The 13400-nt window shown below is 48.7% G+C and overlaps 1 protein-coding gene across 1 annotated transcript in view; it reads left to right on the forward strand.

The window, feature by feature from the left end:
* The window catches only part of Poc1b (POC1 centriolar protein B), an 82812-nt gene that overhangs the window by 21964 nt on the left and 47448 nt on the right, over nucleotides 1-13400 (forward strand). Inside the window, exon 4 of the mRNA XM_057757708.1 lies at nucleotides 1971-2150. Coding sequence (XP_057613691.1) covers nucleotides 1971-2150 — 180 coding nt within the window. The remainder of the gene's footprint in view (nucleotides 1-1970; nucleotides 2151-13400) is intronic.

Consider the following 13400-nt stretch of genomic DNA (forward strand, 5'->3'; position numbering starts at 1 on the left):
TTTTCACAAGAGTTCCCATTGAAAACGGACTGAAGTCATCCTTGAATATTCTCTCCTGGATGTCTACTACCAATGTCGATTATTTTGTATGCATTATCCTATGCCTGGTGATAGAAATTAATGATAAAGTCAATTTGCCCCCATGGGCCACTGGCTGGGCAAGCCAGACTGAATCTCCCAAGCTTTGTAATACTAACTCTTCTGAGTGAAATTCAGTAGGTGGTTACTGAACGCTCTCTGTGTACCTGACGTATTAAATGGTATCTCACAGAAATGAGTACGGTCATTCCTGTAGGAGAGAAAGGAGTTTAATTTTAAAAGTCAGGATATACTGCAGTTATTCAAATCCTAGTAGCAGATCAGGGCCAGCATGGTGGGGTCAGATGTCTGCCAACGGGCAGGGGTCTTCCTAAGAGCATGACTGCAGAGGCACAGGTGTGTCTGAAGCACTCTGAATGTGCCGGGTACAAAGGTCAGCCCCGTGGCAGGATATCCTGCCTGGGAGACTAGGGCGTTGTGCTCTATGTCAAGGGAGCCAGGAGCACATTTACACTGGGATTTGTGTGCTTGTCATTCCCTTTTCAACAGTGATAAGCTCAGTCTGTAGGTGACGGGGGGGGGGGGGGGTAGGGGGGGGGGAGAAAGGATTAGAGCAGGGCGACCGATTAAGAGGCTTTTGCACTAATCCAGGTGAAGGGTGCTAAGGAGCTAAGGATAGAAGTTCCTGGAGGCAAGCAGAACTGGGGCAGAAAGAAGAGGGCTATTCAGAGGGTGTGGAGGAAGTGGTAACCGCCCCCCACCCCGGGTTTGGGGATGCAGTGCATGGAGGAGAAAGTGCATGGGACTTCTCCCGACTTGTGCCATAGAGACAGTGCTGCCTGCCCCAATCCCAAGGTAGCAAATGCAGCGTGAGGTACAGGTGTTCGGATTCCTGTGGGCATCTAAGATTTGAGAATCTAAAACAGATGTTTCTGGCTGAATTGGCGTCTTATCCCATTGTGGCAGTCTCCCCGTGTACTATAGGAAATGATTTTCCAAATGTAAAAAAAGGACTATAGTGACCATCATGCCTTGCGAACTTAACACTGACACAGAATTTCCCAGCATTCACCTTGGCAGTCAGCACCACTTAGTCTGCTGATTCTTCTGAGGTTTTGTTTTGTTTTTTTTTTTTTAGAGAGATTTTTAACTTACTGTGTGTTAGTGTGTTAATAGAAGAGCTGCGTGGGGAGGGAGAGCACACACGCATGAGGGCTTCTCTAAAGTGCTACCAGCCTTCATCTGTTTTTAAAAGATTTTCCTCACCTCCAGTGCCTCACATCTACTCTCCATTGCTCTGTTGCCTTCTTCCCCAATTAAGAACAGGCGTGTACGCAAAATTTCAAAACTCTTTTGCTGTTTGTGAGTGTAAGATAGAGGCCATGAGGTCAGCGAGGCAGTAGGTACGCGCTGGAGCCTCTGTAGTTGGTACCGGTTGATGCAGGCTCAGGAATAAGGAAGAACATCAAGAGCTGTTGTGTATCTAGCACGGAGGATCCTTCCTCTCCCGGCCCATAGCTCACAGAACTCCACGTGGCAGGTATGGCCTTGGGGCTGCCAAGCTTAATGAACCTAAGTTCTTCAAGGTTGAAACTTCTTTAGACTCCAGTCGGCTGTAGCACACAGTGCAGCGTAGTGACTGGTTCCGAATAGTATTTTCCCGCTTTCCATTAAGTCAGAAGCAGCAATGCATTTCACGGGCAGGAGTGACCAGCCTCCTTCCCATTAGGTACGAGCTGCGACGTCTGTGACCCCAGCCAGTGCACGGGAGGACAAGTGAAGCATGCAGCACCACGTGGCCTTCACGCACTTTTGTAAGGGTTTGTAAGCTTTAAGCTACTTGTAAGTTTCCGACTCAGTGTGGTGATTAAATATTAAAATTAAATGAACTATTAAAATAGTAATGTATCACTCTTAACCTTTATTTTCAGGAGAGGGAAGTCCTCTGAGTTTAAGGGACACACGGCTCCAGTTCGCAGTGTGGCCTTCTCGGCTGATGGCCAGCTTCTGGTTACAGCTTCTGAAGACAAATCGATCAAAGTATGGAACGTGTTCCGCCGGCGCTTCCTCTACTCCCTGTGCCGGCACACACACTGGGTCCGCAGCGCCAAGTAAGTGCGGAGCTCGGGCAGACAGGGATCGTCCTGCTCGACTACGACTGTCAACCCACAGAAAAGGGGCCGGGGTCACACTCGGTCATTCACTCAAGTCTTTACTCTGTGACTGCGTGTGCTGGGTCCCTTATAAGCAAAGTAGCCAAAATCCCTTGTTTTCATGGAGCTTACACAGTAGTGTCAGGCAATTAAAAATATTTTAGATATATAGATGCTCATATATACATATATATATACACATGTGTGTGTATATATATATGTAATATGTACGTGTGTGTGTGTGTTTGTGTGTGTTTGTGTGTAAGTCTGTGCAGTTTTCAATGGTGCTCAGAAGCTGCCTTACAAAGAAGTCTTCTTCAAGCAGGGACCTAGGGGAGGAAGGGGCGGAAAGAGTACGGCTTGAGGAGATTTGTCAGAGGAGGCGAGAGCCTGGTTGTCATTTGAGAAAAGCAAGGAGCAGAGATTGCAAATGGGAGCAGGCTGAGGTCAAGGCCCTGGTTGAGAGGAAACACCACGGACCGTGTTCCTGTCTCCAGCTCGCTTAGTCATGGCGTCAGCAGTGTGCTGTGTGGTGATAACTGTTATCGGCTTGAGAGGTCTAGAGTCACCTCAGAGACAGACCTCAGGGAGTAGCTATGGAAGAGTATCTAGGTGGAGAAAACCCACCCGAACTATAGGTGTCGCTGTTCCATGGGCATTGGATAAGAAGGAGGGTGCTGGCTGAGCAACAACATCCGTGCCTCTCAGCTCTCGGTGTGGATGCAGTGCGATGGGCTGTCTGTTTGCTGCCCCTACCATCCTGGCTTCCCCGCCCTTACTGGGCCCTTCAGGTGGGAGAGACCAGGATGGATGTGTGTGTGTGGGGGGGTCTGAACTCAAGAGTCATGGGCTAATATGTCTGTTAGAGAAACATCAAGACAGTATAGCATTCCGGGAGTGACGTGGCCTCTGTCCCCTGCTATTACCCGGATCTGCAGTAAAAGAGAGCCACAAGACAGGAAAAGCAGGAAGCGTTGTGAAGAAAGGCACGTGAGCAAGTTTGTCGTAGACAAAGCACCTGTTGAGAGAAAGATGAACTTTGTTAAAGAGCAAACTCACTCCTGTCCAGCGGAAGATAGGAAAGACGCCCTACGTGCACAACTCCACCCATTGAAGGCTGTGACTTGTAAAGATGAAAATTCATTTGAGCAGAGAACCTGAACTGAGAAAATTCAGGCTTGAGAGGTCTAGAGTCACCTAAGAGACAGACCTCAGGGAGTAGCTATGGAAGAGTATCTAGACGGAGAAAACCCACCCGAACTGTAGGTGGTTCTCTGCTAGGAAGCAACCACCTAGGCTCACAGTGGCCACTACGGCTTTGGCTCAGGGGGCCACCCTACATCTCCAGCTGGCACCCACATTGTCGGTGTTGTCAGCGTGGTACCAAAATGAAATGCTGCAAGAAATGAACCATGCAAGAGTGAAGGGCTCGCTCCTGGAGGCCTTCTTGAGCTTCCCGACGTCTGCTGAGGCGTAGCGGTGTGAGGCAGGACTGGGTTTACTGCCCGGGAAGGAAGGCATGGTTGGTCTTCTCATTTGACAGATGAGGAAAGGCAATTGCAGAGAGCTGAAGCTGGGACTCATTTAATAGTGTCAGCTGCCTTCGTTTTCCTTCCCCTACAGAGGCTCATTACCTGGTGTGTTTGGTGATGCCGTACTGAGCAGGACACAACCGGAACGAAGAATGATTCTGGGCCTCTGCATGCTTCTTTCAAACATACTGGTACCGAGGCTACTGATGTTTCCGAGCTGAAATCCTCACAGCGTTGATGGTGCCCAGGAAAAGCCTCCTCTCTCCCTATTTCTGTTAGGAAAGGCCTAGGAGTCCCCCAGCTAGCGGAGAGACTCAGTGGTTCCCTCAGGCCAAGTCAAGTTCCTGGGAGAAATGGCCGCTTTGCCCAGGAGTAGAGTCACACCCGTACCCCATGTTCTAGTATGGGGACAGAGGAGCCATCTCGCAGAAATGCTGTGGCCTTGGCCTGTTCACTGGAGAACTGTGGTCCCTGTGGTCCCAGGCAGGTTAGAGTGGAGTGGGGGTTTGAGTCTAGACATCTGTGTGACCTAGCAGTCCCCACTCTTTGCGGCTGCTGTGGTCTTGGGGGCGTGTTATTACTCAAGAGGTGCTGATTACGATCTCTGGCAGTGAGCCTACCAGGAATAGAAAGATATGAACCTACTCTTCTAGTGAATCATGTCTTCTTCAGGAAGCGCTCAGTTACCTTTCGGCTGCAGCCACCTCGGTGTCATTTCTCTCTATACACCTGGGCGGTTGAGAATGTCCAGTCTGGACCCAGATCGCATGTGGGTTGGAATCGCCATTCTTCAGTTGTGTGATCTTTGGGGGGCTACTTCACTTCTCAGCCTCTGTTTCCTTGCTTGTAATTGGGATGATGGTGAGAGTGGGTAGGGTATTCCAGTGTGTAAATATGTGGGTAAGTTTTTTAAAAAATGCCCAAACAAAGCTGTATGAGAAAAAAAATCTTCAAAATTACTGAGTTCAAGAAACTAAATTATTATAAAATGTGACTTACAGGAAAATAGTAAGTGAAAGAATGAGGAAGCGTGTGAGTGAGGTATTGAACTAGATTCATGTGATGAAAAGTCGAGAGAGGAAAAAGAAAGTCTAGAGACACACCCGGGTCCAGAGCCGAGGGAAGGGACGAGGAAGTGGAAACCAGGAGCAAAGCTCCCTGGCCGAAGGGACCTGGTGTTCTCTCGGGAGCATCACTACCCAGACGTGGTTAGAACTCAGGCAGTGTGCTGGGACAGGGCGGTCCACATTCGTGGGCCTGCCCAGAGCACACTGTGGTTCTGATCTCAGCCACTGAGGACACTTGACTTCTGTAAATGGGAAACAGAAGTTCGTGGTGTTTGGGATTAAGCAGGGCCATGGGACCGGCTTTCTCCAGCTCGGCACTGGCGGTTACGGGCAGACCCAGCAGAGGCCTGTGAAAATGCTGGCTCCCTTTTCAGTGGGAAGAAGACCATGGTGGAAGGCCAGGCTTCCTACTACCTGTGTAGCAGCGCTGAGCCTTCCTCGGCTCTCTGTGCTGTGGGGGAGACAGTGAGGAAGCAGCATCTCCCGTAGGGCAGCAATGGCCTGTCCTCCTCTTTAGGTTGAGGCCTGTAGTTGCCAAGAGACACCATGGACAAAGAACTGAGTTCAAAATAACGCTGACGCAGAGGACAGCAGGCTGTGAGATACAGAGAGGGGCATGCTGGAGCTGGGGAGATGGCTCAGTGGTTAAGAGCACTGGTTGCTGTTCGAGGACCTGGGTTCAATTCCTAACACCTACATGGCAGCTCACAACTATCTATAACTCCAGATCTAGAGGATCGAACACACACACACATGCAGGTCAAACACATATAAAATAAAAACAAATCATTTTTTAAAATAGAAAGGGGGCGTGCTTTCTAACGGCATGCTCCGCTTTCTGAAAGAGCGTGAGAGGAGGAGGAGGAGGAGGAGGAGGAGGAGGAGGAGGAGGAGGAGGAGCATCCCTGCAGAACTCCGCTTTGCTTGGTTCCTGTGCAGATGAGATGCTTCTGTAGGAGACGGCACTGGAACAAGCAGTTTGTGGTCAACCTATTGCCATAGTTCAGTGTCGTTGGTCCTTGTAGAAGCTTGTAAGATCCTTTTTTTTCCTTTTTTCAAGACAGGGTTTCCCTGTGTAGCCTTGACTGTCCTGGAACTCACTCAGTAGACCAGGCTGCTTCTGCCTCCCAGTGCTGGGATTAAAAATGTGAGGCACCGCACCCAGCTTTTAAGGTCACCCTTTAAATCATCTCCTTGCTACAGAATCTTCTGTGTTACACACACACACATGCACGCATGCACACATATGCACATGAACACATACACACACACATGCATGCACGCACAACATGCACATGAACACATACACACACACACCCCTCCTGTTACTGCTTCTGTAAAAAGCAAATTTGACCAGGTTGTTTCCCAGCTTTGAACGCTGAGTGACCCTTTGCCGAGACACTTATGCTTTTCCTTCTATGACAACCTGTCCCTCTGTGACAACCTGTCCCTCTGTGACAGCCTGTCCCTCTGTGACAGCCTGTCCCTCTGTGACAGCCTGTCCCTCTGTGACAGCCTGTCCCTCTGTGACAACCTGTCCCTCTATGACAACCTGTCCCTCTGTGTCCTTTTCATCATTCATTTGCCTTCCCACAGCTGCACGTGACTCTTCAGAATACAGCTGTGTGCCCTAAGTGTCTGCACCTTCTGCTTTTCAGTCAGGGCTTACAGCCTTCTTCTCTGACTCTGCTCTGCATTGCTTCCTCCAACAGGGTTGGGCTTCCTGTCCCAGCCTGAGTCTACTGATGTCACAGTGTCTGGACGTCTGTTAGCATCTCTCTGTCCCAGCCTGAGTCTACTGATGTCACAGTGTCTGGAGGTCTGTTAGCATCTCACTGTCCCAGCCTGAGTCTACTGATGTCACAGTGTCTATCTAGGAGGTCTGTTAGCATGGGTAGACTTTGAAGTAGAAGTATGTCGTTTATGCCATGCTTTCTTCTCTGGCCCTGCTCTAAATTCTGTGGGTCTGAGAGAAACAGAAACAGGGAAGCTCCTCCTGTGCTGGTAGAGCACCTGATGCCAAGGGCAGACAAGACCAACAACAACTATATTAACATTCACACACACAGATTGGAAAAGTCACATCTGCTAGTGTGACATTGGTCCTAAGACCCAACTCAGCAGAGGGAGCTGATGATGTAGGTATCTGGAAAGTGGACCTTCGAGACAGTCCCGTGCAGTATGAGACCAATGTCTCTATGGGCTCAGGGAAGCCCAGAATGATTACCCAGAAATGGGATGGGATGGCCCAAGTGTAGGCAGAGGCTGCTCTCAGAGAACTTTGATGGCAACATCCAAGGGTTTCTTCAGAACTAGGTCATTTTTGTGAGCCTTTAATACAAATGCAGGGACATTATATATGCATGCTAACCGTGGCACGCATGCAGCTCCACCTGTTCCTTGTACCGTTTGGTTGGGTCTCGTTCTGGCCGACTGGGTGTTCACTGACACGCCCGACTGTGACGGAATTCTTGCTGGTACCTGCGGTTCTGGGGGACTGTTTAACCACGCTTGTTTTGGTGCTGTTTGGGTGACTCATGCAGCCACAGAGCCCTCACCACCCTGAGGAGTATCCTTGATAAATACTGTGGTGAAAGTTAATGCGTTCCACTTCTCGGCAACACTATGCGTATGCTATCCAGCATGCTTGCAGATTCTTTTTCTACCTCTGCTTTAATCTTGGCTCATCTTATGCAGTTAGGACAACAGAGATAAGAGAACTATCTAGGTGGCCATTCAGTCCAGACTGCTCAGGGCATCTTCTGAGAGGGCATCCTAAGTCAGGACGTAAAGTTCTCTTTTCAGTCACTGTCAAGGGGCAAGAGGTCAGCAGGAACTAAATCATGCTGAGCAAGTCTGGAATAGAGGCCAGGGTTCGTATTTATAATGACACCGCCAGCTGCCAGAGGCCCTAAACGTCCTCACGCCTCGATGAGGGCCTTCTTAACTTGGACGACAAAGTCCGAATACTGTACAGAAGGCTCTTATAAGACCTGGGCTAAAGCAAGAGGGGTTCGTGGGGAAAATCTCCAGGAGTAGTTTGCTCATTCATACCCATCGATGCCAAGGGTACAGCACCATCAGTTTCCTGCTCGGGTAGCCCTGTAGCCAGGGAGCAGACATGCCAGCGGCTGTGGCTCTTTCACCCCAGCTGTTGCTGGGCACCCTCTGTCTGTTGAAGCAGGAGCCCGCCCTCAGTGATGCAGTACCACTGGCTGGTCGGAGCAGAGAAGCAACACAGTGTAATTACACGAATCCTGGACACATAACTTAACCTTCCTGGGCCTCAGTCACTGTTCCAGAAAATGAATCCAATGGAGGTATTTTCCTCATATAGTGGGGTAGCAATAAATATCAACCATAAATTGCTCTGTGTTTCACTTCTTCCTCCAGGGGCTATACTGGAGTCCCTTTTATGTGAGGTTCAAAGGTCATTATGCACATTTACATATAATTTGGGGGAATGCTATCAAGGTAGTGAGTAGCATCTATTTAATGTATTTTATGTTTTTGACCATCAGAGGTAATTTTATTTCTATAATTTTGCATTGCTTTTGTGAGTTTGTCTGTTTTATCTTGTTTTGTTTTGAGACAGGCTCTTACTATATAGCTAGACTGGCCTGATGTTCATGCTTGCCCCGCCTCAGCCTACTAGACTCTCTACTGGAGCAGCAGTTCAGCTATATTGCATGTTTAGTAGTAGAGTTGCTGGGATTAGTGGAAACATATTTTCCTGGCTGTTGCTGTGTTTTTACATTGGTATCTAAGTGTCTGGGTTTCAGATAATTTTAATTCTAGATGCTGGTATCTGGTCTTCTCTCTATTGGGTATGTGTTCAACTCCTTGGTTTCTGTTGTTCTTTCTGGTTCTTCGGAGAGTGTGGTGGGTGTGGGTTGCCTGGAATGGAATGCTTCTGAGAGCCTGCCAGGTGTGGTCATTGGTGGTTCTGAGTAGAATGTATTTCCTGGTGGTGGGAGCTGACACTTAGTGATGGAGGTGGGCTAGGGGGAGAGGGGTGGGGCGGGGGGGGTTCTACTGGAGGGAGGAAAGCCGGGTGTGCCACCAGGATCTGAGAATGGGGGTAGAAAGGGAGTTGAGGCCATAGCCAGCAGTGTGCTACAGAGCTGGGGATGAGACTGGGGGATTGGGCTTGGGGGAGAGGAGAGAGAGGGAAGCTCTGAAGCTTGCCTAGCAGCCTTGTTGGCTATCCCTTTCTGGTTGGAGTGGTGGCCAGCTGTCCCGTGGGTTCCATGAGTGCCGCAGAAGTCGGAGGCTGAGACGAAGGGATGGGTTGGTGAGGGAGGCTGTAGGAGATCTAAGCCATCTGCTGGAGACGGAGGCAGAGAGTGAGGGGGGCCACAGCAAGTGTTCTGCTACACATCTGTGGATGAAACCGCGGCACTGGGTGCGGGGGAGTCTGCAGATCGCCTCCCTGCTTCCTGGCCCCCTTTGCTGAACGAGGTAAAAAGTTAGAAGCAGCATCAGGGCAGCTTGTGAGGAAGAGCAAGATTGGTCCAGGGCCAGGGGGAGCCCAGGGATGCAGAAGAGGAGACAGGCTAGTCCTGAAGGGGCTCCAGTCAGCAGGCAGGACTCAGACCTTTGTCTGCAGCCATAGTGAAGCCGCAGAGCATTTGAGTGGTTGAAGATTTCGAGTTCACTTGTGTTGCTGCAGACGATGAGAGAGCGAAGTGCCAGATGCAGTTGAAGGGGAACTTGATGGTGGAGGGAAAGTTGGAGACATGGAAGGGGACTGGAAATCAGCCGTGAGTTTCTAGTACTGTTTCTGGGTAGAGAAGCTGTCTCCTGAGAAGAGGGCAGAGAGCGAGAGGAGGAAAATGATGCGCAGAGACTGGAATTGTGTTGGAGGCCCCTTCAGGCGGCTCTAGAGGGGAGGATCCCAGGAGAGAAATCAGGCATGTAAGTGGTAAATGACATAAGAATTCATCCCTGTCTGATGCCACGCTCTCTCCCGGTGTATCATCTTCACTTGTTTCTCGATAGTTGCAGGAATGAATCCTGCTAATACCGTCGACCTGGCTTCTCTTCCTACCACTTAGGGAGATATAAATGTTTCCTTCCTTGCCTTGACCTTCACCCTCAGGATGCAAGCACAAATCCTCACAGAAAAGTCTGAGACTGGGAGCTGGAGAGATGACTCAGTGGTTAAGAGCATTGCCTGCTCTTCCAAAGGTCCTGAGTTCAATTTCCGGCAACCACATGGTGGCTCACAACCATCTGTAATGATGTCTGGCGCCCTCTTCTGGCCTGCAGACATACACACAGACAGAATATTGTATACATAATAAATAAATAAATAAATAAATAAATATTTTTTAAAAAAAGTCTAGCCGGGCAGTGGTGGCGCACGCCTTTAATCCCAGCACTCGGAAGGCAGAGACAGGCGGATCTCTGTGAGTTCGAGGCCAGCCTGGTCTACAAGAGCTAGTTCCAGGACAGGAACCAAAAGCTAGGAGAAACCCTGTCTCGAAAAAAAAAAAAAAAAAAAGTCTGAGACTGCTCATTCGCAACTCATGTATGAGAGGTTTAAATCCGACTGTAGCCTAAACTCTCCCTGCACTGAGGGAAAGCTACATCCCACGTGGTAGTGAAATTCACAGGGTTCCATGGCTAGTGGGAGGAGGGTAAGTGGAATTTACCCTGTGGAGTGGAACCAGTTCTGGGCATTTCATTACTTTGAGCTGGCTTCCTCCTCCTCCTGCTAAGTACAGAGAGCTTACCAGACAGGAACCCGTACAGCCACGCTGTTTGATCTTAGAGCTCTAAATGCAGAGAACATGTTTTTATAGACAATCTATTGAATAATCAGAAACGGTCAAAAGAGGGCTATGACCGTAGCTCAGTGATCAAGCTATGCCTGGCATTGATTCTCCATCCTCGCCTAAAGAAGAAAGCAAGCAGATAATCCCAAGGGACGACTCCTGGAGTGCGAATTTGGACAAACAACTTTATATAGATGCCAAGTTAAAGAGCGCTTGCTGTTTGATTTGGGCTACTTGCAAACACCTGTAAGCCAGTTTTGCTTGAAAAGACGTCTGCAAATGTCTTCATTCTTTTGGTGTGCCAGGCATCGTTAAGGGATCCAGCAGTAATTTGGGGCTGACTTGTCAAGTGCTATTCAGAGAACCCATTAGTCACCGCTGACTAATTCCTGGAGTCTCCAAAGGTGCCTGGGTGGAAGTGAATTGAGACCGAAAAATCTATTAATTGTCCGTGTAGACTTCAAGTCCTCCTGGTCCGTGTAGACTTCAAGTCCTCCTGACATTTAAGAGAAAATCACAGTCCTGCTAGATGGTGTTGGAGCCTTGACAGTTCAAGTCTAGCTTTTCCTCATGAAAGTCCGGACAAATAGAAACCTGTCTTTTGGATGTGAACTTATTTTTGATGTCTCTAATTAAAAACCAAAGAGAAGAGGAGGAGGAGGAGGAGGAGGAGGTACAAAACAACATGCCCACTTTTGCCCTCTCAAATGAGAGGCATGTGTGGGAATTAAAGTGAAGGGGGAGGGGAAAGGCCTGACCTCTTAGGCCTTGGAAGCTTCTTCCCCCCTCCCCCAGCACCTGCTTCCCAGCCTCCTCCTGCCCTTTTTGCTGACCTGGGATGCACAGCCCCTTCATATCTTTAGTGCCAGGAAGTTGTTCCCAGGCCTTAATCTCCTGCCTAGGGTGAGTTTTCAATACTGAAGAGAACCTGCTTTTCCTTACTGACAAATTCCTTTGAACCTTGTTTCTTCCCTGGAGCTTCTGGAGGACAGAATTTGGTTGTAGTTGTTTGTTTGTTTGTTTGCTTGTCTTGTTAAAAATATCAGGATACCAGTATCTATAACTGTATCATTTGTGGAAGCATCGTGAGAGAGAAATCTAACTGTGTCCTGCTATTGAGGGCAGCCCCATGCTGGGAGCTCTCTTACCCTTTGAGTGACTCCATGGATGACTGTTCTCCTCGAGAAACACCACGAAGAAAGAGGCCGTGCTTGTTTCGCCTAACTGCTAACAGACACCAGTAACAGTGTGTGTAGTTTCTCTTTTATTCGTTTTCATTGTTTGAGATTTCCTATATGCATATAATGTGTTTTGATCAAGTCTAAACTGAATTCCCTCCCTTCCAATTCTTCTAGCCTCCCAACACAGATATTTAGTAATTTAAAAAAAATCATGTATATCACAGGAGCACTGCCTCATGGTTTCCTTCCATTTTAATGGAAGCCCGGAAGAGAGCTCATATGGTAAATGCTTGATATACATGTGTGAGGGCCTGAGTTTGATTCCCAACACCCATGTAAATATCAGGCAGGCTGGAAGAGGGGGATATCCACTTCCCTCCGCGAAAGGGGAGGGGTTTGGAGAGGGTGGGGCTTGTCTCTTAAAGGGTCAGGGTATCCAGGTGACAGACCAGGCCAGCAAATCATAACAGCCTGTTTTTATGCTCTTTCTCTCCCTTCTTCCCTTTTTCCTTCTTTCTTCTTTCTCTCTAATGCTAACACACACACACACACATACACACACACACACACACACGCACACGGGATGGGGATTACATAGACGCTATCTGAAACTTTCAGTGCTTTTGCATAAACTAGCCATTAGACAATACTTCCCTTTTGTCAGAGAGCTGCACACAGTGGTTCAGAAGTTTGGCTGCGGGAACCAACAGCCTGGCTCCAATCTGGACCCCTCTCCTTGCTCCTCGTATTAGTTATTTTTCTGTTGCTGCGACACCGTGACCAAGGCAACTCATGGGCTCACAGCTGCAGCAGACTCAGCAAGGTTGTCGGAGCAGCGAGCTGAGAGCTGACATCATGAAAAAGCAGTCACGAGAGCCAACTGGAAATGGCACAAGTCTTTAAACTCTGAAAGCTTGCCTCCAACAAGACCACACCTCTTAAATATCCCCCAGACAACATCACCAACTAGGGCCCCGTTCAAATACTTGAGCCTATGGGAAAATTCACATTCAAATGGCCACATTCCACTCCCTGGCACCTATAGGCCTGGGGCCATATCATAATGCAAAATGCAATTTCTTGGTCGTCACCTCTTGTAAAATCAAAAAACAAATTGTATATTTCCAATGTATCATGTCACAGAATATGCATTACTATTCCAAAAAGGAGAAATGGGACACAATGAGGAAGTACTGGGTGGGGTCTTGCCCTGAGGTCCCCTTTCAATGCAGATCAGGCCTCTACTTACTGGTGCTAATCTCCCCCCACCTCCCTCCCCTCCCCTCCCCTCCCCTCCCCTCCCCTCCCTCCCTCCCTCCCTACCCTCCTCTCCCTCCCTCCCTCCCTCCCCTCCCCTCCCTCCCTCCCTCCGTCCCTCCCTCTTTCTCTCTCAGAACCAGCAGCATTAACTGGAGCAGTAGTTTTCAGGTGCTCTGTTTCCCCTTACACTGTACATTTTGTATATCTTTCTTCCCCACTTGGTATTTTTCACTGTAGACCTGCATTACAGTCATTAATAATAGTCACACCACAGATATCAACATCAATATTATGCTGCTTCCACCAAAGAAAGTAGTCCAGTACTTTTTCATTTCGCCTCAGACAAATTCTTAGGACAATAGCAGAAAGAAGGCACATTCTCTAATAA

Source organism: Chionomys nivalis, chromosome 25 (assembly GCF_950005125.1).
Source record: "Chionomys nivalis chromosome 25, mChiNiv1.1, whole genome shotgun sequence".
Lineage (NCBI taxonomy): Eukaryota > Metazoa > Chordata > Mammalia > Rodentia > Cricetidae > Chionomys > Chionomys nivalis.